General features: G+C 44.9%; 1 protein-coding gene and 1 long non-coding RNA gene across 4 annotated transcripts in view; both read left to right on the forward strand.

The window, feature by feature from the left end:
- The first annotated feature begins 1,165 nt into the window (after positions 1-1,165).
- Positions 1,166-23,714, forward strand: part of LOC135259952 (RNA-binding protein with multiple splicing-like) — a 28,036-nt gene continuing 5,487 nt past the window's right edge. The window contains exons 1-8 of one of the 3 annotated variants that reach the window (XM_064344943.1): positions 1,166-1,290; positions 2,112-2,263; positions 10,553-10,630; positions 11,733-11,771; positions 14,466-14,528; positions 18,974-19,124; positions 21,357-21,484; positions 23,014-23,083. In XM_064344943.1, the coding sequence (XP_064201013.1) occupies positions 2,201-2,263; positions 10,553-10,630; positions 11,733-11,771; positions 14,466-14,528; positions 18,974-19,124; positions 21,357-21,484; positions 23,014-23,076 (585 nt within the window). In that variant the 5' untranslated portion in view covers positions 1,166-1,290; positions 2,112-2,200 and the 3' untranslated portion in view covers positions 23,077-23,083. Of the gene's footprint in view, positions 1,291-1,699; positions 2,264-10,552; positions 10,631-11,732; positions 11,772-14,465; positions 14,529-18,973; positions 19,125-21,356; positions 21,485-23,013; positions 23,084-23,714 lie in introns of those variants that run through there. The other 2 variants (XM_064344942.1, XM_064344944.1) reach the window with 2 other exon arrangements.
- LOC135259953 (uncharacterized) lies at positions 2,270-3,390 on the forward strand. Its single transcript, XR_010331435.1, has 2 exons — positions 2,270-2,936; positions 3,026-3,390. It is a non-coding gene; the product is annotated as an uncharacterized LOC135259953 (long non-coding RNA).

The following is a 23,714-nucleotide window of genomic DNA, read 5'->3' on the forward strand; positions in this document are numbered from 1 at the left end:
CACTGCATGTTCGCATTTCAACATGAGAACAGTTTTGTCTTACAGTAGCGCAGATGCAGACTTTTGAAATGGATTGCACGATGTAATTTCCTGCGAAGAACTGTATTTCAACAGCAGCTGAGTCACAATGACTGTCAGCATAAAAATATCTAATCCAATGACTTAAACCACAGTCATCAGTTGCAGTACAACCCATTTGCCTTTTATTGTCTCAAACTTAATCTTTTTTGAGAGAAGTTATGTTTAAAAACATTTATATACAGCTATATGGCTTCTGTGTGGTCTTTATTAAAAACAGGAAAATGAAATGGACAAATGGAAAAACCATACAGTAAGGCCCTTATTGAGGTTGTGTCACAGAAGACAATAACGCAATACAGTGCTTTACATTTCAGCATTTAGTACAAGCTCTTATTCAAAAGTGCCTTGCACAGATAACATTTTCTTTCCCTGTGCAATCAATTTATACAGCTGGACACTTACAGCTGTTTCTTTGGGAAACAAACCAAATCCGGATAGTTCACCAAACTTCACTCTTGCAAAAGGTTTTTTTAGCATAACAGCAGCATATATTCAAAAAGAGACAGAATCCTCTATTTCAATTCGTGTCTGTTTATATTGCCATTGCCAGAGAATGAGATAAATGTTAGCCTACAGGTTGTTGCACTTTTCAGGCCCAAAACCTGTAGAATCATCCTGACCAGCTGGATGTTCTGATGCAAGACCGGGCCACTCCGTTTCCTGGGATGTGCTTTGTAAATAGACCATGAAATCAGATTCTTCTTTTGGTGAAATGTGATCTTATGTACGTAGGGCTCCGAACGGAGATGGCCATTCAAGCCAGCTCAACCATGCACGTTTAACCTAATGCTGGTTTAAACTTGCTATAACCAATCAGATTAAAGTATACTAGTCTCACAAACTGGAACTTCCCCTTCGGGAGTCTAGCCTAGGGGTGTCAATCTGCAGGCTGCAGTGTCCGCATTGGCTACATGTTTTTTTTTTTTTTTTTTGTATTTAGATATCTACACTTAATTAGAATTAATTAATTAATTGATTCATACATTCAATTAAGCACTTAAGGTGCTTGAATTCTTTAGCCAGTCAATGACTGAAATTAAGTAACCAGGAAACCAGGATAAGAGTTTGAGCTCGCTGTTGACAGATTGAATTTGAGGTGAAGAATTTGAGTTCAAGACAAATGTATAGGAGCACTGTGCTTCAAGTACAGAATTTCTTTCCGGAAAAACAAGAGTGATATGACAGCTACCTGCCAGGACAGGAACTAAGGTTACCTACCACAGTCCTTAAAGGAGAAAACTGGCTTTAGGCTTACTGCGAAATTTAATTCTTGAAAAATTGGTTATCTAGAAACCACAAAACGTATATAAATTGCGTTTATTTTGTGTATCAGCAAAACTGAGGTTAATAATAATAATAATAATGTTGTTGTTGTAGTTGTAATCATTGTTGTTATTATTATTAGTAGTAGTAGTAGTAGTGGTAGTAGTAGTAGCAGTAATAGGAGCAGTATTGGGAGAAAAACATACAGACAATAAACATTCGTCCACATGGGTAAATCTGTCTATCCCTGTAATTAAGTTAATGCTGGACCCATTGCGTGTAGTCTGTTGCCTGCTGAAATGTGCCTAAAACGCCGCTTCAGACTTCAGAAGACGCCCCCGACGTCCCCCTCAATTTGCAAGTTATTTTATCAGTCGCACTGGCAATGTTATGCGCCTTAAAATAACACTGAAACGACTGAAGCGCAGTGGTTCCTCCGACCCCCGCCCCATATCCAGCCCCCCAATAAGAGGGACGGGAGAGCTTAGTTCTTCAGGGTCCGGCTGACGTGAATGTAGCAGCTAATGAGAAATGATAACAGTTCTTTCCTCGACACTCAAAGTGGAGCAGTTGGAAGAGCCTGGAAAAGCAGTCCGTGCTCGACCTCGGGAATAATATTGCATGAAACTTAAACAAAATAACAGGGTGGATCGGAGGCAGTTGTTGTGCACTTTACGTTTGATTTAATCTTCGCTGTCTTGTAAATGCCAGTTAATTAATGTTGACAAACTGAGGAAACTAACAGTGCGCTGTGCTTGGATCACCAGCTTCCTGGTTGCTATCGACTCTCAGAACAGCTGGATATATAAAAAGCTGTACAGATAAGGGCGACGCTAAAAGCGAACACTTTATTAAAATGAATAACAGTAAACCTGAAAAAGAGAACGAATCAAATGACTACACCAACCACGAAGAAGAGGTATGTATGTGTCAATCTGAATCACTTAACGAGTTTAGGTACTCAAGCTAACATCTAGCTTCATGCAGAGTAAATATGTGATTAAATAACTTGTTAATTAAAAGGGCTCGGCAGTTTTCCATTTCTAAGTGCGCTACAGTGGACTTGTCTGTCCCCTAACCTGCTTCGAGAAGGTAACTTTTCACCATACTTGTATTTTGTGCAACTGTATTTTAGTGATGCTGATTCGTCTTCTTCAGATTTGCTTTCTAAATGCTATAATTATTAACCCTCGCATACAAAAGTCAACTTCGGGATCAACAGATTTGCACGCGCAGTATTCGCAATCCGTAGCTTTCCCATTTAAGGATGATTCAAGCGAGTTAAACGGCTGATCTGAGAGTACCGTACGAATGTTATATGAATTACCCCATCGATTTGTCAGAGTACTCGAGTTTGTTTTTATTTGTTTATTTATTTATTTTAAAGTAATGGTCAGTTTGCCCCAAAGGCTACTTTTGAGTTCTTCATTTGTCTAGTAAAAATATGTATTTTTAAACAATCACATCGATCAGTTATTCCGTTTTGAGTGATGTTAACTTCTTTCATCATTATAAATAGACACAAACTCCTGCTGAACCAATTAAGATCACAGGCCTGAGAGTTAATAGTGGTAAAACGTCCATCGATTTCAGTTAAGTAACTGATTGCAGCATTTTATTTATTCATTCATTCATTTATTTATTTTAATAAAATAGTTTGTATGTTTAACCTCCGTTCTAGGTTATAAGCATCGCGTTTTGGCAGTGAGGAACGAGAATTCCAAGGACGAAGCATTCTATTGGCCGAAAGCGAGCAAACAGGGAGCATCTGTAGTTCAAGTGTCGCCCTCGCAAAGAGAATCTGTTTCTATAAACAAAGCCACGGTTGTGTGGGGGCGCTGAAAGTCATATATTATCGCATTTTTTTTCTTATTTCAGAATGGTATTGATGCTTTCAACAGGTAATAAATCTGCATTCATCAGGACTTAAATTAGAGTGTCAATATGACGCCAGTTTGTTTTCTTGCCAAATTCTGCTGGTTAAATTGCACAACTGGGTGTCTAATTTCCTCTGATAAATAAATTCGTTAGAGGCTGTGTCATTCACTTGAAGTCTTCTAGTTTGGCGCAGCAGTATCAAACTTTGTGATAATAAATGGTCTCTTTATTCGTTCCTGGAAGCCAAGTGATGTACTGCAGGGGAGGGAGGAATGCACATCAGATAACATTTCACTTATTTATGTTGGATTTATGTCGAGGCATTTTTTTTTTGACGTAGGCCAAACCGTCAAACATCTGACTACTCTGAGATGTTTAGCTAATATTGTTGTTGCTGCTGTTGCTAACGTGCGAGATATGCAGACAGACAGTCATAGCATTTATTTAAACAATGGCTTCATTTTGTGAAAAGACATTTGTATCAATATGCTTACCTACCATCTGCACTATATTATTATGAGTGTGGCATAAATATGTTTATGATTCGCCATTCTACAGTTAGGAATTCTAAGTTATATGACATTGCAGTTTGTGATTAAAACTGCAACTGCGGATGGTGGTTTTGTGGGGGGGGGGGGGGGTGGGGCGCTGGGGGGTTAGGGTTAGGTGGTCTTCATGGAAGCAGAGATTAAATCAGTCAACAGTGTTTAAGCATTCCTGGTTCAGTCTGAATGCACTGCAGGGAGGGGGAAAGCAGACAGATGCTTTTATCTGGCTGTTGTCTTGCAGGTCCAATATTTACTGACGGCTGAGGTGAGGGATTACCCCGACTGCACTATCTTAGTTACACATGTGAAGTTAATGGTTGTGGCAATGAGGCTTGGGATAACCAGGCTGAGTAAAGATTCCCAAGTTTTTGGAGTGAAAGCTGAAAACTTGTGCCTTGGATCTTTCAGATATTTATCTTAGGCATTTGCAACAACTCTCATTTGCTTGGTTTTAGGATGTTTTGCGGCTGGATTAAATATTCTCTGAGATACTCAAAAATGCACTCATCTCAAACTGTCGCGTGTTCATGCAGGCAGAATATTTTGAACTGATCTGAAGAGAAACTGAACACATGCAAACGCACATACACACACACAGACTGGGGACAACATCCGAAGCCTTTTAGCCTGTCCTTACAGCAAGCTGTGTCTCTCGACTACAGTCAAAATTTAATTAAAACGCATGGAAACAATCGAGATGGAGAAATTACTAGACAGTGTTGAGATTTTACAGTTAAAAGAGCGTGTTACACAAGTATTGCTTTAGCTTTGTGTGGCAGGGTGAATCGTATTGTGAATGGTAGGCCTATTTTGGCATCTGTCCCTTCCAACAGAAAGTCACATGGCCATGTTGACCTTTTAAATGGTGTTTTTGAAAAGGGTTAGTTAGCCGAAGACAAGAAGATGAAGACGGATTTGAATGCAACCACTAGGGGTATAGCTGCAGTTGCTGTTTGTCCACCACACCATGGCTGGGGTATGCAGATACATTAACTAGGAATGACAGTCGGCCAATGAGAGGGGGGTTTTTCTTAGAATGGCAGCCCAGGCAGGAAGTGGAGGAAATGTAGTTGCAGTCATGATGTGACCATGATTGAGCACCCTACCCCCCCCCCCCCCAACCCACCCACCCACCCCTCTCCCCTCAACCCCCTCCATGGTTGAGTTTATTTATAAAACTGCTGGGGGAATTGTCATCTTATCTCGGACATTTGTTGGCTTTAAGACAAGGGGCCTTTCGGAAAAACGGCAAGGCTCAACAAGAGCTGTTGAATATTGACGTCTATAAAAGTGTACATAATTAGTGCTAAAAAAAGAAATAATAATTGAGCCACGGAGAGAATGATCAGCTTATGAAAAGATATCCTCTTTGTCAATTAGTCTCCCCTGGACTTGGCATTGCTAACATTTATGATCTTGTTGTCAAAACAAATGTATTCTATCCATCTCCCATCATATCATTTTTAGCCTTGAATCTCACATTGTGTGTGGATAAACTGTAACTCTGTATTTGATGTATGCAGGGCTGTAGAACATGTTAGGTTAATCAGGCTCATTTGATTGTTGGCTCTAATCCTTTCTGCTTTTTTGAATACATGCATGATACTAGTGAATCTCACCACCTTTAACCAACCAAGGCCTCTATCTCTCTCCTCTCTCTCTCTCCTTCCCATTCAGCTCTACCTATAATAATAATAATAATAATAATAACTTTATTTATATAGCATCTTTCATACAGAGTATGTAGCTCAAGGTGCTTTGACAGATAAACACAGTCATACCAAAGAGAACAAAAATGTAATAAACACAATATAAACACAAACAGCTCTGTGGATATGCTCTTACTATCAAATGCTCTTTCCTGAGTTTCTATTCATCACAGAAAAAGCTGAACGTGACAATTTTCAGGTTAACGTAACCTCCCCACAGCCGTATCGTTGGCCCAATCTCAAGCTGCAAATTGATGCCATTGTCTACAACCGTTTTCTGGTGGCGGGGTGTGAACTGCTCCCTCACGCATCCCTCCTACTGCTTTGTGCATCCCCCCGTGGGCCCGCAGTGCACGACGGTCATCATTTCATTACAGATCTTTGCACGGCATTGCATCTTGGCCCAGCGCTGCGGTGCCATACACGCTCAGTGAAGGCACAGGCATGGCTCCTTTTAAAACAAGAATGTTAGATACCGCAGTGAGTAGGAGCTGCTTAACCCGGGTGTGAAGTGACGGCGAGCGCAAACAGTGAACTATTTTGGGAGCCAAAAAAGAAAAATTTTAAAAAGCCTGTTAGAGTGACTTTGATGCCAATTTGACATGTAGGAGTACGTGTGTGAAAAGCAATATGGCGGAGGGACATGGCCAGACAGGAGTGTGAAAAGCTTCGGTGAGGGAGATAGAGTCCAGCCTGTGGCCTAATCCGGGGTGGGGGGGGTAGTGAGCATGATCGGCCCCCAAATCTGTCACTTATTCCAGCACACCCTGTCACACTCTGGGCCCTCTCAGCTGGCAATCAGTAACAGTGGGAGGCCAGCGGAGAGAGAGAGATAAGAAAGTCGCGAGGAAAGAAGAAAGACAAGCCGGGGCCATATCCTGTGTTAACGGCCTCCTTGTTGTGCAGTCAGGGATTTATTTATGGTGTTTTGAAGCGGACGAAACCGCTCCGGTTTCTTCCAGCGACGGACTGCAAACTTTGTGAGCCTGTAGTCTTTGTTTGTGTACGCGTGCTTTCAGTGGAGAAAGAGCACTAGCAACTTTTTTTTTTAATAGCCTTTTTTCAAATGGCGAGGCTTCTCGACAGCGTGGAGTTGAGACATCTTTTAGGCAGGAGAAGAAAAAAAAACAAAACCGCCCTGAGGACATTAATGAGTTTCTGTTTATCTTGGTGGGGGAGCCGGAGCACTAACCTAAAATTGATCCTTATTTGCTCTGAGGTCATTTGTTTTCATACCGCATGTTTTCAATAGCCGTCCTCGGCGCGGTGATCATTGACAGAAAGCCTTTTGGGCTAATAATTGCCAGTCTAAATCATTCGCTCACATGAAAATACTGACTGTGAGAGAAATCTGTGGTAAACATCTGCCCTGCTTTCTTAGTGATGCATGAATTCTGCTAAGGCTGGACCCCTCCCATAATCCCTCACTCTTGACTCTCAACCCCGGACCTGACCCCAAACTTGAGACTGACCTTTAGCTTGACCCGACCCCTGTAATTAACTTAAAAATCCCCTTAAATTCGAATTCCGTCGTCTGCCGTTTGAATCCGATCCGTTGCCCAGGGGAAGCTATTCCTCTCACCACCCCTGGGCGCTCTGGAGCTTGTGAAAAGATTAGCAGGGAGGGGACAATAAACACGCGATAAAGAACGGGCGTAAAAGTAGGGCGCACGTAGAACAGATGCGAGGTTTATACCAAACAAACTAACGCCCTGCCGTTGAGCTGCTAGCTCCTGGTGCTTTTGAAAGTCTGACGTTAGGAGAAGCGGTTGTCTCGGCCGCGCCCTGGTCAGCCATGCTTGGCCTCCTCCCATTGTGCTGGGGAGGTGCGCGTGTCTGTGCGTCTCTGTCAGTGAAAGACTCAGGGCTACGCTTGTGCTGCTCGGGGGCCTGACTGATGACGGACGGTCCGGGGGGGGGCTGCTGGCTGACAGACCGATGTTCCTCACCGAATGAGGCCCACGTTTCCTCTGCAGTGGAGAATCGGGACCCCGTCCGTGACCCCCCCCCCCCACCACTCACTCCCCCCTCCCTCTATCCGGGGACAGGCACCGAGTGACAGGTCTCTGTCTCCCTGCCCTGCCTCCTCCACTGAATCTCTCCCTTCTCCCCGAGCTGCCTCAGTCAGCCCCGGCGCTGCTTTTTTGATGGGGGGGTGGGGGGTGGGAAGGACTTGACGGCTGTGGCTCGAATGAGTGAATGATTGCAGCCTGTGAGAGCGAAACTCGCTGTGCGAACATGCCTGGTGTGTGTGGGGCCCTCTGAGTATAACCCTCCACTGAGTGCCACTGACTGGGTTTTCCTTTAGTATTGTGCATTTTGTCACTCTCAGTCCTCTACAGTGAGGTGGTGCTATACCTGTATGTAAACAATTCTACTCTGAGAGACCGGTTGTCCCCACTGTTCTATGACTATGACTTGCGTTGCATTGATCTATGTATAAATATATATATCTCTATCAAACTCACCGATGCACCAGATAATTTATACAGTTGCCTTTGAAAACGGGGAGTGCGCTGTACCACAGCGAGAGGGAGGGAGGGAGGTTGCTAACAAGGTAATAGCCACATTCGCTTGCAATGGCATCACACATATAGACAATTAAAACTATGTGCAACCGAAGGGGCACACAGAGTCGTTCTCCTTAATAGGATCTGATGTTTCCTAGCTCAGGGCAGTGAGTTTTCCCAAACTGTTGCCAGGTAACCGCACTGTGCTCCTAGAAGTCTGGGGCTGGCTGGTGGTGGGCCTCCTGTTTTTGTTCCGAGCGCTCACTCTGTCAGCGAGCAAGAACACAGCTCCTTATAAGGTAAATGATTCATGCGCACTAAAAGTCATTTCGCAGTGCTGAGGAGCAGTTACGCATCAGACTTACCCTGCGTGTTTGAAAGGTCAGATGAAACGAATGGCAGTTTAAAGTTTAAGACCGCTCTGACATCAGTAGTTTCAAGAACCCTTCCTTAAAATTATTTTTATAAAATATTTTGACCTTTTAATACATATCATTTAAATGGCTTTTTTAGAATTTTAAAGTCTAATGTGAAAGACATGTTGTTATATCTTGTTATATCTGCACACTGGAGTATGCAGGCCAAAAATAAACATTTTCTATGGTAACGTCAATATCTTTAATTCACATTTTGGTGAGTTGATAGTTACGGGAACTACTGTATTTAAAGCTTGTGGCTATACTAATATGCATGGCATAATTACATCAGCACTTGAAATTAGCATAGTAGATCACTCAATCCTCACACACACACACACACCCCATATTCACAATGTCCCACTACACACAAATGATCTCTTGGTTGGACCGATTACACTAGTTGAGTGATGTAAGGTTATGTTAGGTTTCCAGGTACGTACGGTTGTATCAGACCATCCAATTGTTGTGCAAGTGCAATGCATTAATCACAGTATGGCTTTGTTTTGACTCATTCATAAAAAAAGTCTGTCTTTTGTGAATACAGTGGTATCGCTAATTAACAGGTGACCCAATCAGGTGAGCAGTCTGCGCCAGTTTGAATCCTAAAACAAAAGGACGACAGACAAAAGCCTGTTCTTTTTTCTTTCGTTTTTTTTCTCCTTCTCACGGGCAGGTAATGAGTGTGCTCTGGCTGTGCCCAGCGTGATTCAGAAGGCCTTTTGTTCACAAGGGCTGTCCCGCTCCCAAAAATGTGTGTGTGAAAGAGACCAGAGCTTTGTTCACCCCCCCCCCCCCCCTCGCTCTGTTTGCGAGAGGCGGCTGCGGTCTCTATCTGTCTGTCCGGGGTGATAAGATAAGACTCGGGGTGAGAAGGTTATGGATGGCTTTTCAGCTCCAGTATGATTGGGGCTGAATGGCCTCTTTGTGCATCTGTGTCATCTCAACCCCTTGTTAGCACCAGTACAGTTCACACGTTGGTCAGTCCTGCTGGCCTTCAGTTTGCCGTGAACTTTGTGTAAAAAAACTTAAAAGACGTGCACAGCGTGATCACCTTTGCTAATTTCCTGTGTTTACTCGCAACTTTTTCTGTGGAGATGCACAGAAGAGACCACATGGTCAAGGCAAGAAAACCTCACCGCAACTAGAGATGTTTGCTAAAACAAAATGAGAATAAACAAAGATCTGTCGAATGTTTGCGCTGCTATACAAATGGGTAGCCTATATTTCTCTGATAATGAACACATGTCCGCCCACATGACGTAAATATTTGTGAATCTGCTCTGCGCCAGCTGTAAGCCTGCTCACCGATGAAAACTCTGGCTCTTGCTCTGCGAGAGAAAGATGTTATTAGAACCGATATGGACAGAAATGCTCAGGAAATTCTTCATATATTAAAAAGCCTTTAATTTAGGCCTAGCTCATGCTGCACATTAAAAAAACACCAACATGTTTCTGCCCGAAGGCTCCCTGATGATGATGTCAGTGTTTTTAACATTCAGCATGAACTAGCGCTAAGTTAAAGACTTTAACGTGGAGAGCGCCTGGGAATTTTTGTCTGCATCTGTTGCCTCAGGTTTGCCTCCTATGGTTTTTCCAAAGAGCACCTACATTCACAAAACCTTCTTACGTCAGAACCCTCAGCTTTCTGGTTAAATGCCATGGCCTTCTCCCCTACTGAGGATTCGTAATGTTATAGGTATTATTTGTAAATAATGAAAGGGGAGAACTTCCTGTCTGGTGCGTGAAACCTGAAAAACGGTGCTCTTACCAACACACATCACACCAGTCAAGACACATCACCAACACAGATGTATCTCAATAAAATCCCAATTAAAATAGAACTTACTTAGACCTTTATTGCATTGCATAGCCTAAATGTGTTTGACTCAAAGTTTATTGGGATTTAGCTGGTTTAACAAAACTTTTCCTATATGTCCATATTTAACACACTTGTCCCTGTATATTTATGTCTATATATATTCAACACTATTATTCTGTGCTGTCTCTATATTCTGTATTTCATATGGAACAAACGTAATTATCGCTGAACTTGGCAGAGATATTAAATTGTTTCTCTGGAGACCTCTATAATCAGAGGCCGCTTAAGAAACTTCATTAACCTTCTTGCCTCTCCCTCCCTTTAGGTTCGGACTCTGTTCGTCAGTGGTTTGCCACTCGATATCAAACCCCGGGAGCTTTATCTCTTGTTCAGACCATTTAAGGTAAGCTGCGTATGTCCTGGCTTAGCATAATATCTTAGAAACTTTCACTCAAAACATTGTTGGTAATGCAGTGTCTTGCGGCACAGTCTGTAGAGCACTGTCCGCATGCTCATTATGAGCCGTGATGTCGACGGTTCGAGTTTGACCGCGCGACCCTTGTCGCATGTGTCTCCCTCTTTCTTCCCCGTTCTTCCTGTCTCTCTAAACTATCCTGTCCAATAAAGCTGAAAAGCCCGTTAAAAAAAAAACAAAAAAAACATTGTTCATAATTGACATGTACAGGTGGCGAGCGAATAACATAAACACCGAATACACAGCCACTTAATAAGGCATTGAGCCACCAATGCGTGACCATTACAAGCCTGCGTACAGTGTAGTACAGGGTCTACCAGTGTCTGGAATTCTCTAGAAGGAATACGACACCACTCCCAAGAGGGAGTGAATCAAGGGTCATCAAGTCATGCAAAGGGTATTTGAGCTGTGGCACCAGAACCCTTGACCGTTAGAACCCTTCGCTGCTGTGTTCCCTTTGTTCGACCCACCGCCGTATTTTGTGGTGTAAGTTTCTCATTCGTTAATTAGCCTGTGGATGCGTTGCGGTAATCGGCACTCACCGAGTTCCCGTTCGGTTTACGTTTGAGTGTTTTTACAGGAATGGCTGTTGATGGTTCGGTTACTTCTCTGTCTGTGTTGGTCTCAAGAAGGTCTGATTTGGAGAACAAACACTCCACTTTGTCTCAAGTGGCTGAACTCCAGAGATCTCATTTCATGTACAATCATGCCTCATCTGGAAAATAGTCCATCTCACATTACTTCAAATACTGAATGTCTAAAAAAAAAAAAAAAAATCATGTAGTAGTTAGTTTATTTTTTGGATGAGTACCTGTTTGGTCAAATAAATGCATTAAAAATCAATGCAGTAAATAACCGAATCCTTGTAATGAGTTAAAGAAACCCCAACAAAACAGGTTACAGGAACTGAAATATTACCATCCTTTGCATTTCTTTTCTTTATTCAGTAAGATATTTATTACAATATTTATGAATATTGGTTTTAATATAGCACCTCTTAACTGTGATAATTGTTTTGCTTTTTTTTCAGGGTTATGAAGGCTCTCTAATAAAGCTCACCTCCAAACAGGTAAGCACGGTGTGGTGTTTGGTAACACTGCGCCATGTTAAATGAGGGCGTGGCCTGCCACCCCAAACCTTAAGGGGGCCCCACACACCGTTTCAGGGGGATTAGCAGTGTGTCGCTTTCCTTCGCACCTCTTTCTGCTGTCAGGCAGCCTTTGTTGTCTTTGACATCCCGGCTTTTCATGCTACCTGACGGGGGGAAGTTGCGCGGGTTGTTCCGTAGGATTAAAGAAAATAAATATCTATGCGTGTGGGGAGGAAGAATAGCTGCGCAAAATGGGCTGTTGTTATTCGGACTGCACAGTAGTGCAAAAAAAAAAGGGGGGGGGGGGTGCTCGACATCTCCTGGAAGGGTGTTGGAAAGTAATACGAGTTGTCACGGAGATCTCCGTGGAAACACAGCTCAGGGAGAGGTGATAAAGTGTGGTTTTGGATATGCTGTAGCCTAACTGTACCTTATAAGTAATTGCATGTATGGTATATATGTGTTCTCCTTGACCACTGCTCTCAAGAGAGGGATCCAGCTTATGTCACTAAGACACCTGGTGCCATTTGCTTCATGTTAATCACAGGTTTTTTGTTGTTTTTGTTTAGAATTTACTGGTGGCAACTCTTGGGTTGAAATCGTGGCCTGAATGCAGGCTTGGCTGCCAGTCTATCTAATATTAGCCGTTAAGCTACATTCAAACTCATACCAAGGCATCCTAATGGATACCGGAGTGGCAACCGAGCTTGTGTTTGGCCCTCAATTTCAATCTGTGTTGCCTCTGGACCACTGCCCTGAATATGGTGCCTGTTTTTGCTGAAGCAATGTTTGATTATAGCAATACGGACCACTTCAAAATCAACCGTGCACACGCTCCACATAATTTGCAGCGTGTTCTGGCTGTTATTTTGGCAGCGTTAAAGCAGTGTTCACATTCAGCTCTGTGGGGGGTACTTCCTGTTAGAATGTCAGGAGCTCCCCAGTACAAGCTCAGCACCTGCGTCCAATGGGTGTGAACCTTGGTGTGGAGTGTGTCCGTGGGCAACCAATTAGAGCAGCCACAAGCTGTGTTCTGCACTCCCCATAAAAGCCCCACTGTACGTAAAATCGCCCACATAGCGATTATGAGGCATGTAGCCAGACCAAACTGTGATTTTGTGATCATCGCATTTTAAATGCATCACACACGTACCACGTGGGAAGTCGTTAAATCTATCATTGGTATTAAAATGGCCTCTGGCAGACATTTTCGCTGAGTAATTTTATTGGTTGCGTTTTTCCCTGGGAAATGTGTCAGTTTTATAACAAATGAATTTTAATAGAAAGGTATTGATGAAGTGGAAGAGATCTATATCTCTGTCGAAGATGTGTAGCAGCCGTAGGTTTGAGGTTTTTTTTTTTTTTTTTGCACTAAGAGGAAATTTATACTTTCAAATTAACAGGGGCTGTCAGAGGGGATTAAGAAGTGAAGTCCCCCTTCAGCGCTTGAATGGGGTTAGTCAGGGGTAATGAGATTTGCTTGAAAGCTAGAGGTGGTTCCGCAGACTTTGTCTCACAGAGATCTGGAAGAATTCCTGCTGAAAATCTTCCAGTAAAGATGTGATTAAAAACGCAACTCGGTAAAAATGAAAGAAGAGTGGGGGGGGGGGGGCAGAGGGAGGGAAAGAGAGAGTGAGAAAGAGAGAGAGAGAGAGAGAGCATCTTCACTCAGACGTTGTGATTTAGAGCTTGTTGGGGACGAGCAGAGTCCACCGTGATTTACGACCGGTGGCATAAAAAAAAAAAGAAAAGTAAAAAGAACGTCGGGCGGGGCGGGGGGGTGGAGTGGGGCGGGGGGGGGATTCTGGAGTCAGTCGTTTGACTTCCACACTCCCACAACATCGCCGCATTCCGATGATATCGGCCCGGTCCGGGGCATTAATCTTGACTAATGCACAGCGAGGGAACGATGATAAACAATCGATCCCGGCTCCTCTGGGGCAGCAGCGCAGCCATCTCCATATATAGCAGCGGATTGCCAGCCTTCTATTTATACTCCTGGCGCGCGTCCTGCTTTTTCCCTTTTTCTTTTTGTCTCTCTCTCTCCTTTTATTTATTTATTTATTTATTTATTTATTTATTTACTTATTTTTTTTGGTTGCCTGCTTGAGACTCCCAGTTCACTCAGAAGCCCCCCCCCCCGCCCGCCCCAGAACCCGGGCCGCGGTGTCTGGAGGAGAGGAGGCCGCTGCTTGGGGGTCCGGGTCAGCCTCGCTGTTTCGGAATCCCTCAGAAAGCGTACTGCCTGCCGTCCAGGCAGGGCAGCATTTTCCGCTGCCGGGTGCTTTCCCGGGAGAGCTCTCCTCCCGCGCGCTGCCTTTATTTGGGGCGACGGCGGGCAGCGGTCCATCCCGTTCCCACGGCGACCGCGCCTCCTCTCTCCCGGAGGGCTTCCAGCCTGTCGAAATCTTCCCCGCAACACTCAGGAAGCGTGTTCCCCCGCCCACTAACCCCGCCCACCTGCCCGTCACACACTCCCCACTCCCCCGTTCGCCCGGTACGAGAGGTGTTTCGGCTCATATAAGGCAGCGCTAGCTGAAGTCTGCGCCGTCTCCTCTAGCTCTTATGATCTGAGGGTTCGGCCTCGGGCCTCACGGCCAGCAAAAGCCCCTGTGCATTTCGGGAGCCCTAATTCTCCGTCTCCTCTCTTTTTTCCTCCCGTGCCTCCTCCAGCCGGTCGGCTTCGTCAGCTTCGACAGCCGGTCAGAGGCGGAAGCGGCGAAGAACGCTCTGAATGTAAGTACCGGGGGCCCCAGCTGTCCCCCCGCCGGTGCCTCTCCACCTCCCCAGCTGTCCCGCTCTCACACGCGTCCGTGTGCCCAGGGAGGGGCCGTCACACATTCAGCAATGACAATGCATCGCATTTCAGCAGGTCTTAACAAGAGCACCTCACACAGCCCTCACTGTGTACACATACAGCCCCTGTTCATACAGCCCTGATATTCACTGAAGCAGTTCAGGTTTTAAATGCCTCACTGGGAGAGCACAGCGCTGTGCCCCGTTCGAGAATTGAACCCGCAGACTCCTAATCGCAAAGCCCCATTCTCACCTGCCCACCTTCCCTCGCAGGACACTCTCGACAGCGTGCTCGCTAAATGCTCTGTTTGTCATCAGGGCTAAATCTGTACTCTGTTCCATATCACTCACAGCATGTAGCATAGGACAGACAGAATGCTATTCTCAGCATACTGTACTGGAGGGATTTCTCCTTTGACATTGTTGGATTCTCCATGAAGGGTTTTATTATTTGTAATACATTATGTGGTCCATAATGTGTTTCCTGTGAAGCAAACTTGATACTGCAGTGTCTGGTGTTTCCACACACTTTTCCTAAGCACATAGAGAAACTATAAATTGAATGGGAAGAATACATTTTCTTCCCTGTTTGGTTAAGACCTGTAATCATATATTCTTGTCCCTTCACACTATGGAGGCACTATAAAAGCCAGTTATGCATAAGCACCTCCTATTGGGTTTGTTAAAGGGGCCATTCACAAGGCTGGTTGGGATTTGTCTAGGGGTTGGTGTCCAGGAAGGTCCTATTATAGATGAGCCTTTATGAAATGCAGTTTCCTTTTTAATTAGAATTGCGCAGTATACATCAAATAAACAGGATGTTGGGGAGACTTTGGGGACCCCCCACCCCCCCCCCATGTGGCCAGGGGTTCGAATCCCAGCCATGCCACTCTCTTTGCTGTGATCCCATCTCTATCTGTTACCCTCCCCGTTTTTCTTCCTGTCTGAATAACGTGGAAAGAACTGAAAAAGACAACAGATGAACTGTCTTCACGCTTCTTAAATAAATAAAATAATAAAATTCATCCACTGGATTTGAGGTGCCCCTAATTGAAAGAGTTGCTTGTGATGGACAAGCAGGGGTTTCTGGGAAAACCTACTGACTTGAAATTCTCACATGATAGGCAAGGCCCGCTGTCTCTCCGGAGCTCACAAGGTCAGTTATATCAGAAAGGCTGAGACTACAAGAAGCATTCTTAAGGCAGAAATCAAAGACTAGTAATCTGGGATCTTCTTTAATCTCAGTTAATTCAAACTCAAGCACGTCCTGGTGCATGTATGGGAGATTTGAGCATGGTTTTGTTACCGTATCGCTCGCTAAATTGTAATACTTCTGCTTCTACCATCGTCTCTCTCTCTGCACAATCAATTTCCCACCCCTTCTTATTACAATTTTCAGTTGTGTTGATGTTAAGGATATATATGTAATGCATTTTGTAGAGCTGAAGCCATGAAAACCTTGAGAAGCAGGTATGATCTCATATTTAATAAAATGGATAAAGTATAAATGTTATTCTTTCTGCTTTTCTCTCTAAAATTTGATTTAGTGTCTTTCCTACATTATTTTTGTGATAAAGTCAGTATCAGCTTTTTATACACTTTATTACATTTCTGTGTGTGAAAGGCAAGGATTCACTGCTCCTAGCTTTGGTAGTCATTTCTCGCAGGGTCCAAATGAGTAATATAGAAAATAGTTGAAAGGCTTGACATTCTACTTTCTTTGGTTTGCTTAGAAGGAAATGTCTCAAATAAAACACTTATTGGAGCTGCAAATTGAAAATGGTGCTTTTTTCTGTGTGGCTATCCTCCCTGGGACCACAGCTGAGAGCAGAGAATGTTCCAGAGGTGAAAGTCTGAGAATCTGAAATTTATGTGGAATATTTTGTCTCAGCTGTTAGGAGAAAGGCATTTAATCTTACTTTTGAGTTCCATTGCCAATGCTAGGATGTGTGTAGAAAGCAAATGCTGCTCTTTAGAGGACTGGACAAGTTTAATATTAACACAATAAATTATTGCCAACATTAACTTTCATTTCATTTCTAACTTTCATTTCTCACCTGCATTTGCCAACACATTGCAGACACATGCAGTATAATATACCAGTCTTGTAATGAAAGTGTAAGACCGTTTCTTCTTCATCTTATTTTTCCACCAATTCATTTTCTTCATCATCCTCTTCCTCTTCTTTTTCTTCTACCTCATCTTTATGCTCATCTTCTTCTTCGTCACCTTATACTTCCCTTTCTTCTTTCTTCCTCTTCATCGCAAATGGAGAGATGAGGAGGGTCTGAAATCGGTGAGACCCGTTGTTGTCGTTTTGCGGAGGTAGTTTAAACGCGTGACTGCACAGGTGTTCCCCGTCCCCCTGTATCCATGTTAGCTTCAGGGGAACTTGTGCTTCAGCTGTTAGCACGGCAGGCAACGTTCCACAGGGACACCTTTGCGTTCAGGTTGAAAAGCAGCGATGGTTCTTCACGATTTCCCGCTCTTTGCATTTCTGAAGACAATAAAGGCACTCTTTTTGGGGGTTGATAGAGGGTCGAGTAGCCGGTGGCGTCTGTGTTGATTTTCAGATCAGCAAACAGACGTTTCCTTTGTTCCAGATGAAGAGAACCTCGAGCCTAACCGAATGTGAAAATGTATCGAAGTGAAAAGTGTTGCTGGCTTTCACATCGATCGCATAAATTTAGCTGACTTGCGCCAGAATTCCTTGATCCAGCCACACTATTTCTGTAAGAATCTGGAGAATTCACGGGGCTGAGTGGGACTCTTTCAGCCAGTTCTTGTGCTCCGAGCTGTTTGGGGCCACCGTGTACGATTAGACCCAGAGTTCGTGAGGAAGACCTCCCGCCGGACAGTCACCTCACTGCACCCTCCGCCCTGTGTACCTGGAAAGCCCCCCGAAAGCCGAAGGAAAACTGTGACAAAGCTGCAGCTGTCTAAACCACAGTCGGTGATGTCATAGCAGGACACGAAACCACAGTCGATGATGTCATAACAGGACACAGGATGACTTTCGGACCCTTTTGTTCCACTTCGTGGTTCATGCTAAACTCATTATACTTCCTTCCATTCAGAATTAAGTTTCATCATGTTTCATAAACTCTTCCAGAATTTTTTTTTTTTTAAATGAAAGAAAATGGTTTTGACATCCACTTTTTCCTGTTTTTGTGATATCATTTCCTCACCAACTGAGGATAAACAAAATGCATTGTTCAACGTGTTCAACGTGACTTTCGTTAAAATCGTAGAAATCGTTATGGAAATTGTTCAAATGGTGGTCACGTTTTCGGCAGCCATCCTGAAAATGACTGGAGACTGTCTCTGAAGAATTATTTGAAAATAAAGAATTCATAAGGCACCAACACTAAGTGGAAAACATGTTTGCAGAAAACACAGAACATAGAATTCATTTAGAAACCAAGGACTAGCGCTATTAGTATAGAAAACTGGGTCATCAAGTTTACTAAAACCTCATCTGGATGAGTGAACCACATTACAATTATTTTCTATGGGATAGAAGTCTATTTTCTGTGGAGATATTATAACTGTCATGGTCTGTCATAACAAATATAGGTGTTCAACTATTGTTTCATAATAATGTAATGTTTATTTATACAGCGCCTTTCATACAATAATGCTGCTCATAGTTCAGCAATAAAACAGAGTAACAGAAGAAAAAACAAGATCATAAAAATATAATAAAAGTAGTAATAAAATAAAGCAAATTTAGTATTTACTTGCTGCAGATAAGCTGCACACAACCTCTATCTGCCAAAAGTACGCTGTTGACTAAACACAATTGTGTGCACAGTTATGTTCGTGTTATTTTTGCACCAGTTAGAATGACTACTTAGTCAACAAATGTAAACCAACCAATGGTGCGTAGGTGTTCCAGTAAACATTGAGAATTTGTTTAAACCTCATGTTGGTGCCCTTACCATATCGAACTCTCATGACACAATGACACACAGCCTGTCCTCCATTTTCCTTTGATACAACCTTTTCCAACTGTGCACCAACAAACCCCTTGGACAATAGAGTGCCCGCATTTTGCCTGCACAAGCTGTGCATGAAGTGTCCTCCTCTGATTGTGTGAGATTTCACCTGGGGGGGCCGCTGTGTGACAAAAACAAAAAACGTCCCGTGTTTTAGAGGAGTGCACAGGGAGGCAATGCAGCACAAACACACTACTAGACATCCCAAAATTAGACAAAAACAGGTGACTGGGGGCAAAAGAGCTAGTTTTCATATAGACACTCCAGTCGAAGTGCTCTGTTTTACGATTGGAAATGATGAAAGTTGGGCGGCGCGGAAAGCAGACAGATGGCCTCCCGTTGCCGTCGGGGTTTGTCTCAGCATGTGTCTCTCCTCGGACTCTCCAGGGGGTCCGCTTCGACCCGGAGATTCCCCAGACCCTGCGGCTGGAGTTCGCCAAAGCCAACACCAAGATGGCCAAGAACAAGCTGGTGGGCACTCCCAACCCCCCTCCGTCCCAGCAGAGCCCCGGACCCCAGTTCATCAGCAGAGACCCATGTGAGTTACGCCTGTCGCTGCAGTGGGACCCCCCTTCCCCCCCTCCACCCTCCCGACCCCCCTTTTCTTCTGAAAGGGCCCTTCTCTTCCAGGAGGAACAATCGATAACAATGAGATCTCCACCAAAGCAAAGAACAATCAGCAGCATTTACTCCATTAAATGCTTAAGTGTATGGCCGTACAGATATGCTCCTGTGACCAAATAGATGCGAATATAAATATATAAAATTATTTAGGAATATGCCTTTGAAAATGTTTCAGTTAAAATGTTGGACTTCTTTTTTTCCCCCCTAAAATGGGGGTCAGAATCTTAAAATATTGATGTGCCCTTTCAAAACGAATGATCTCCCCCAGCCATAAGCTTCTGTGGTTTCCCTCATGCAACTGCCAATTCCAGATTACAAAGGCTGATTCAGTGTAGGCTGAATTATTCAGAGTTCCTGTCTGTGGTTTTCCACGTGGGTAACTGCTGACAAATTTATAACCTCACACACACACACACACACACACTCTCACACACACACTAACTTCAGTTTGCCTCAATGTTCAGCAACTGCAGGAAATTGATTTAAATGTACGATTTATAGTCTGTTAGGATACACACATGCATGCAAATGACAGATAAAGCACACAATATGTCCTCCCGCGCGTGCACACACACACACACACCCACATTTATATTTGCAAATGTTGAGCGCAGCAATTTATTTGTATATCACTTATACTACGGCAGTAGCCTCCACTTAAGTTCAGCACAGTATTCATGCCATAAATCCCTTTGTATTCTTATCATTTATGATATGTAAATCCAGTCGGATTTGTCTGCAGCGTTTACCTTCCAGATAAATACTTAGCTGCGCGTCGAGCAAACGTTGCGACGCTGACACTGACAGCTGCGCATAGGCTGGCAGCGTTGCATTCCTTCAGAATGACTGGCCTGGCGAATATCGCATGAAGTCAGGGAGAATACCCTGGGGTCCTTCAGCAGAAATATGGAAGGAAACGATTAACTGAAACGATGACGTAACGGTCAACCGATCGTGCGGACCAGCCGAGATATGCTTATAGCGCCTTATTTTTTTCCCGTTCAGCACCAACTTATCTGATGAGAACGATTTACATTCCGAACAGATGACGACAGTTTAACCAGCTGAACACGATGTTTAGTATAGAGGGTGTAATGAGATATTTAAGGCGGTGTTCAAGCATATGGGCTGGAGGCTTCTGGAGCTACATGGCTGTGTTTGGCTTGTGTTTGTGTTTCTGTTCGGCTCTTTGTCCCTCTGTACCATGACCCTTGGCTCCGTTTCCTGCTCTACCATGACTCTTGGCTTGGCGGGTCCCTGTATCATGACATCTCTGCTCTCTGTACCATAGCTCTTGGCTCTCAGTAGCCCTGGACGACGAAGACCGTGGATACCTTTATTTTTACACACCATTGCTTTAAGGACCCCTTGTCTAAACCCGTCCAGACTGAGCAGCGCTAAAACAAGCTGCAGCCCCTTCAAAACAGGAATCTACAGTTCACGGCAGTAATTCACGGGTGTATTTAGGGAATAAGCAATATTTGAATTGGCAGCGTTGTGGTGTGTCTGGGCTTGCCTGTTCCTTATGGAAGATAACGCACTACACAAAGCCTTGGGTAGTGTTGCGCTCCTGAGTGGAACAGCATTCACCTTTGACTTCAACAGGAATGCCATTAATTTGGACGCCTCCGTGTGGGCTTTTATGTGTTCGGGTGATAATTAAGCGGAATTCTCTGCTCTCCGCGACGGGAAAGCCTTTGGGCCTGCGGCCGCCTCTCTGCGTTCGGTGGCTCCAAGCACAGAAGGGCTCTTGTCTTCGATGATTATGACTGGATTCATGTGCCTTTTGGGGAGATCATGAGTCCTTACTGCCTGTTAAAAGACGGCCCCGTGTCGGTGCGAGGCATGCTGAATGCAAATCGGTTAGCGCTAGCCCTGTCTGTCCTCAAAAGCAACTCCGCTTTGTGACGATGGGACGTTGTGTTTTTGGTCCTGTGCTTCTTTCTCTCTCCCTCTGTCAGTCTGTGTGGAAGGTCACCCTGTGTCCTCGCTGTGTGTGTGTGTGCGCCTGTGTGTGTGTGTGCGCCTGTGTGTGTGTGTGTGTGTGTGTGTGTGTGTGTGCGTGTGCACGTGTGTGTGCGCGCACGTGTGTGTTCTCTTCCTCGGCACACTCACTCCGCTTCCTTCTCTTGTTTTTTTTCCACAGATGAGCTCACAGTCCCAGCTCTGTACCCCAGTAGCCCTGACGTCTGGGCTCCATTTCCTCTGTACCCCGCGGAGCTGTCCCCTGCTCTACCTCCCGCTTTCACCTACCCCTCCTCGCTGCACGCTCAGGTAAACTCCCTGAGCTCCACTCCCACCTGCCACGCAGCCACCCACCCACCCACACACCTGCGGCACACGCCTCCTCCTTAGTCCGCTAACCCCACCTCCGCAGCTGCCCGTCTGCATCGTTTCCGTGGCGACCGCTCTTCCCCACTCACCGCACCCTCCCGAGACGCCCACCAGGGCCACGCCCCCACACCCTCACTGCATCGGAGCTCACTCTTTGCATTGCTGATGCGCCCCAGCACAGACAGGGGAGATGCTGTAGCTAACTTTCGCTTATTATACAGGCCAGATTTTTAACCCCTATATATAAATATTTCACATGGTCGTCAAGGTCAAGTTTTTTTCTTTCCACCTTAATTCTCACGTGAATATCTCTCCAAGTCCCTCAGGTTAATTACTGCTGCATCGTCGGTCAGTTCTCTCACACTATAAGAGAAATCTTTAACCCTTTAAGGGGTGAGATCACAAATATGTGATAAGAATGCTCTTAACTGAACATTCTAATGCTGATGTAACAATCGCTACTGGTAACGGAAAGCAATGGAGGTCTAGAACAGTGAATTGGAATTAAAAAATAAATAAATATTACAAAAAAACTTCTCTTCAAAGGGTTAAGCTTCCTCTCATCCCACAGTGGGCCCTGCCTCTGTAACCCCACACTGTTTTGGGACTGACACCTGGTTTTTTACACCTTTATCAGGGGTACTCAGCAGCATTGCCACTGAACCTAGCCTATCAGTCCCCTGTTTTCCCAGATGCAGTACTGCAGACTGTGGGTTCAGTCAGCGTCCTGCTGTCCATCGATTAGCGCCGTGCACCGCCCCTCGGCCATTTTATCTGGCAGCGGAGGGTCAAAAAAGACCGTTAATCTCGCCCTGTTTCTTTGAGTTTGGGGGCGATCGCTGTTTGAACAGCTCTCGTTAATTTCTGCACCGAGTGGTCCGTGTTTATTTAACACTGAACGTGTCACTGTGTGGGGCCTACCTGGCAGGCGTTCAGCTGCACCCTCAACCTCAGATCCAGAGTGTTCTTTCTCTGTACATTTTGTTGTTCATTTCTTTAGATCTGGGCATCGATACCTCGTACACACAAGCATGTGCTCCTCGTCCATTTTGCTGTCCATGTGCATCTTGGACTGATTCCTCTCTTATCTTTCCATCTGCGGTACACGCAGTGCAGTGTGTCCTTCCAATAAATGAACAGCAGGGGTTGTGGAGGGGGGCGAGGGGGGGTTGGGTCTGGCTTGTTGGCGGAGGTGAGGTGAATGTCACATTGTTCTTCTGTGTTCGGGGAGTCAGGTGATGACTGTCTGCGGGGGAGGGGCTTTTGGTGTGACCGGGGGCGGGGCTGTTGGGCGAGGGGGGGTGTGCGACCCCAGCGAATCCTGGGGGTTTGTGTTGAGTGAGTGGGCCCATGCGGAGAGGCTTCGGGACACAGCCGGACCCTGTCCCGTGGGCGGGGCGGGGGGCGGTGGCACAGTCTGTCCCCAGACAGGGTGAATCAGCCGCTCTTCTTGTTTGTCCTGGCCGCAGATTCGCTGGATCCCTCCCGCCGACGGCGGTCCCCAGGGATGGAAGTCCAGGCAGTTCTGCTGAAATTTCTGTGAGTAACGCCAGCGCCTGCGCCAGGTGCAGCTTCCTGTCGCTGCTGCCTGTCTCCTCCGATAGCAACATCTGCCGTCTCTCATGGCCAGCTTATGTACTGACCCAGGCTTATACACTGAGACCAGCTCTAGCCTGAGACCAGGCTCATAGACTGAAACCAGGCTTATAGCCTGAACCAGGCTTTAGCACTGACACCAGGCAATAGTACTGAACCAGCTTATAGCACTGAAACTAGCCTATGTACTGAACCAGGCTATAGCACTGAAACCAGCTTAACACTACAGACAATGAACCAGGCTTATAGCACTGAAACCAGGCTTATAGCACTGAGACCAGGCTTATAGCACTGAGACCAGGCTTATAGCACTGAGACCAGGCTTATAGCACTGAGACCAGGCTTATAGCACTGAAACCAGGCTTATAGCACTGAAACCAGGCTTTCATGAAACATACAATGGAGCACAATGCCATTATAACAATCCAATTGCACTGCTACAGGTACAAACCTCACTGGTGTTGGATATTGTAATAATAGAGACTATTGATGGAATTATTGGTCTTTGAATTGTTGAACAGTTGAGCAAAAAAATAATTAATAAAAGCATAGTGCTGTCACAGCGCTGCAGTAT

The sequence above is a fragment of the Anguilla rostrata genome, chromosome 7 (genome assembly GCF_018555375.3).
Source record: "Anguilla rostrata isolate EN2019 chromosome 7, ASM1855537v3, whole genome shotgun sequence".
In the NCBI taxonomy this organism is placed as follows: domain Eukaryota; kingdom Metazoa; phylum Chordata; class Actinopteri; order Anguilliformes; family Anguillidae; genus Anguilla; species Anguilla rostrata.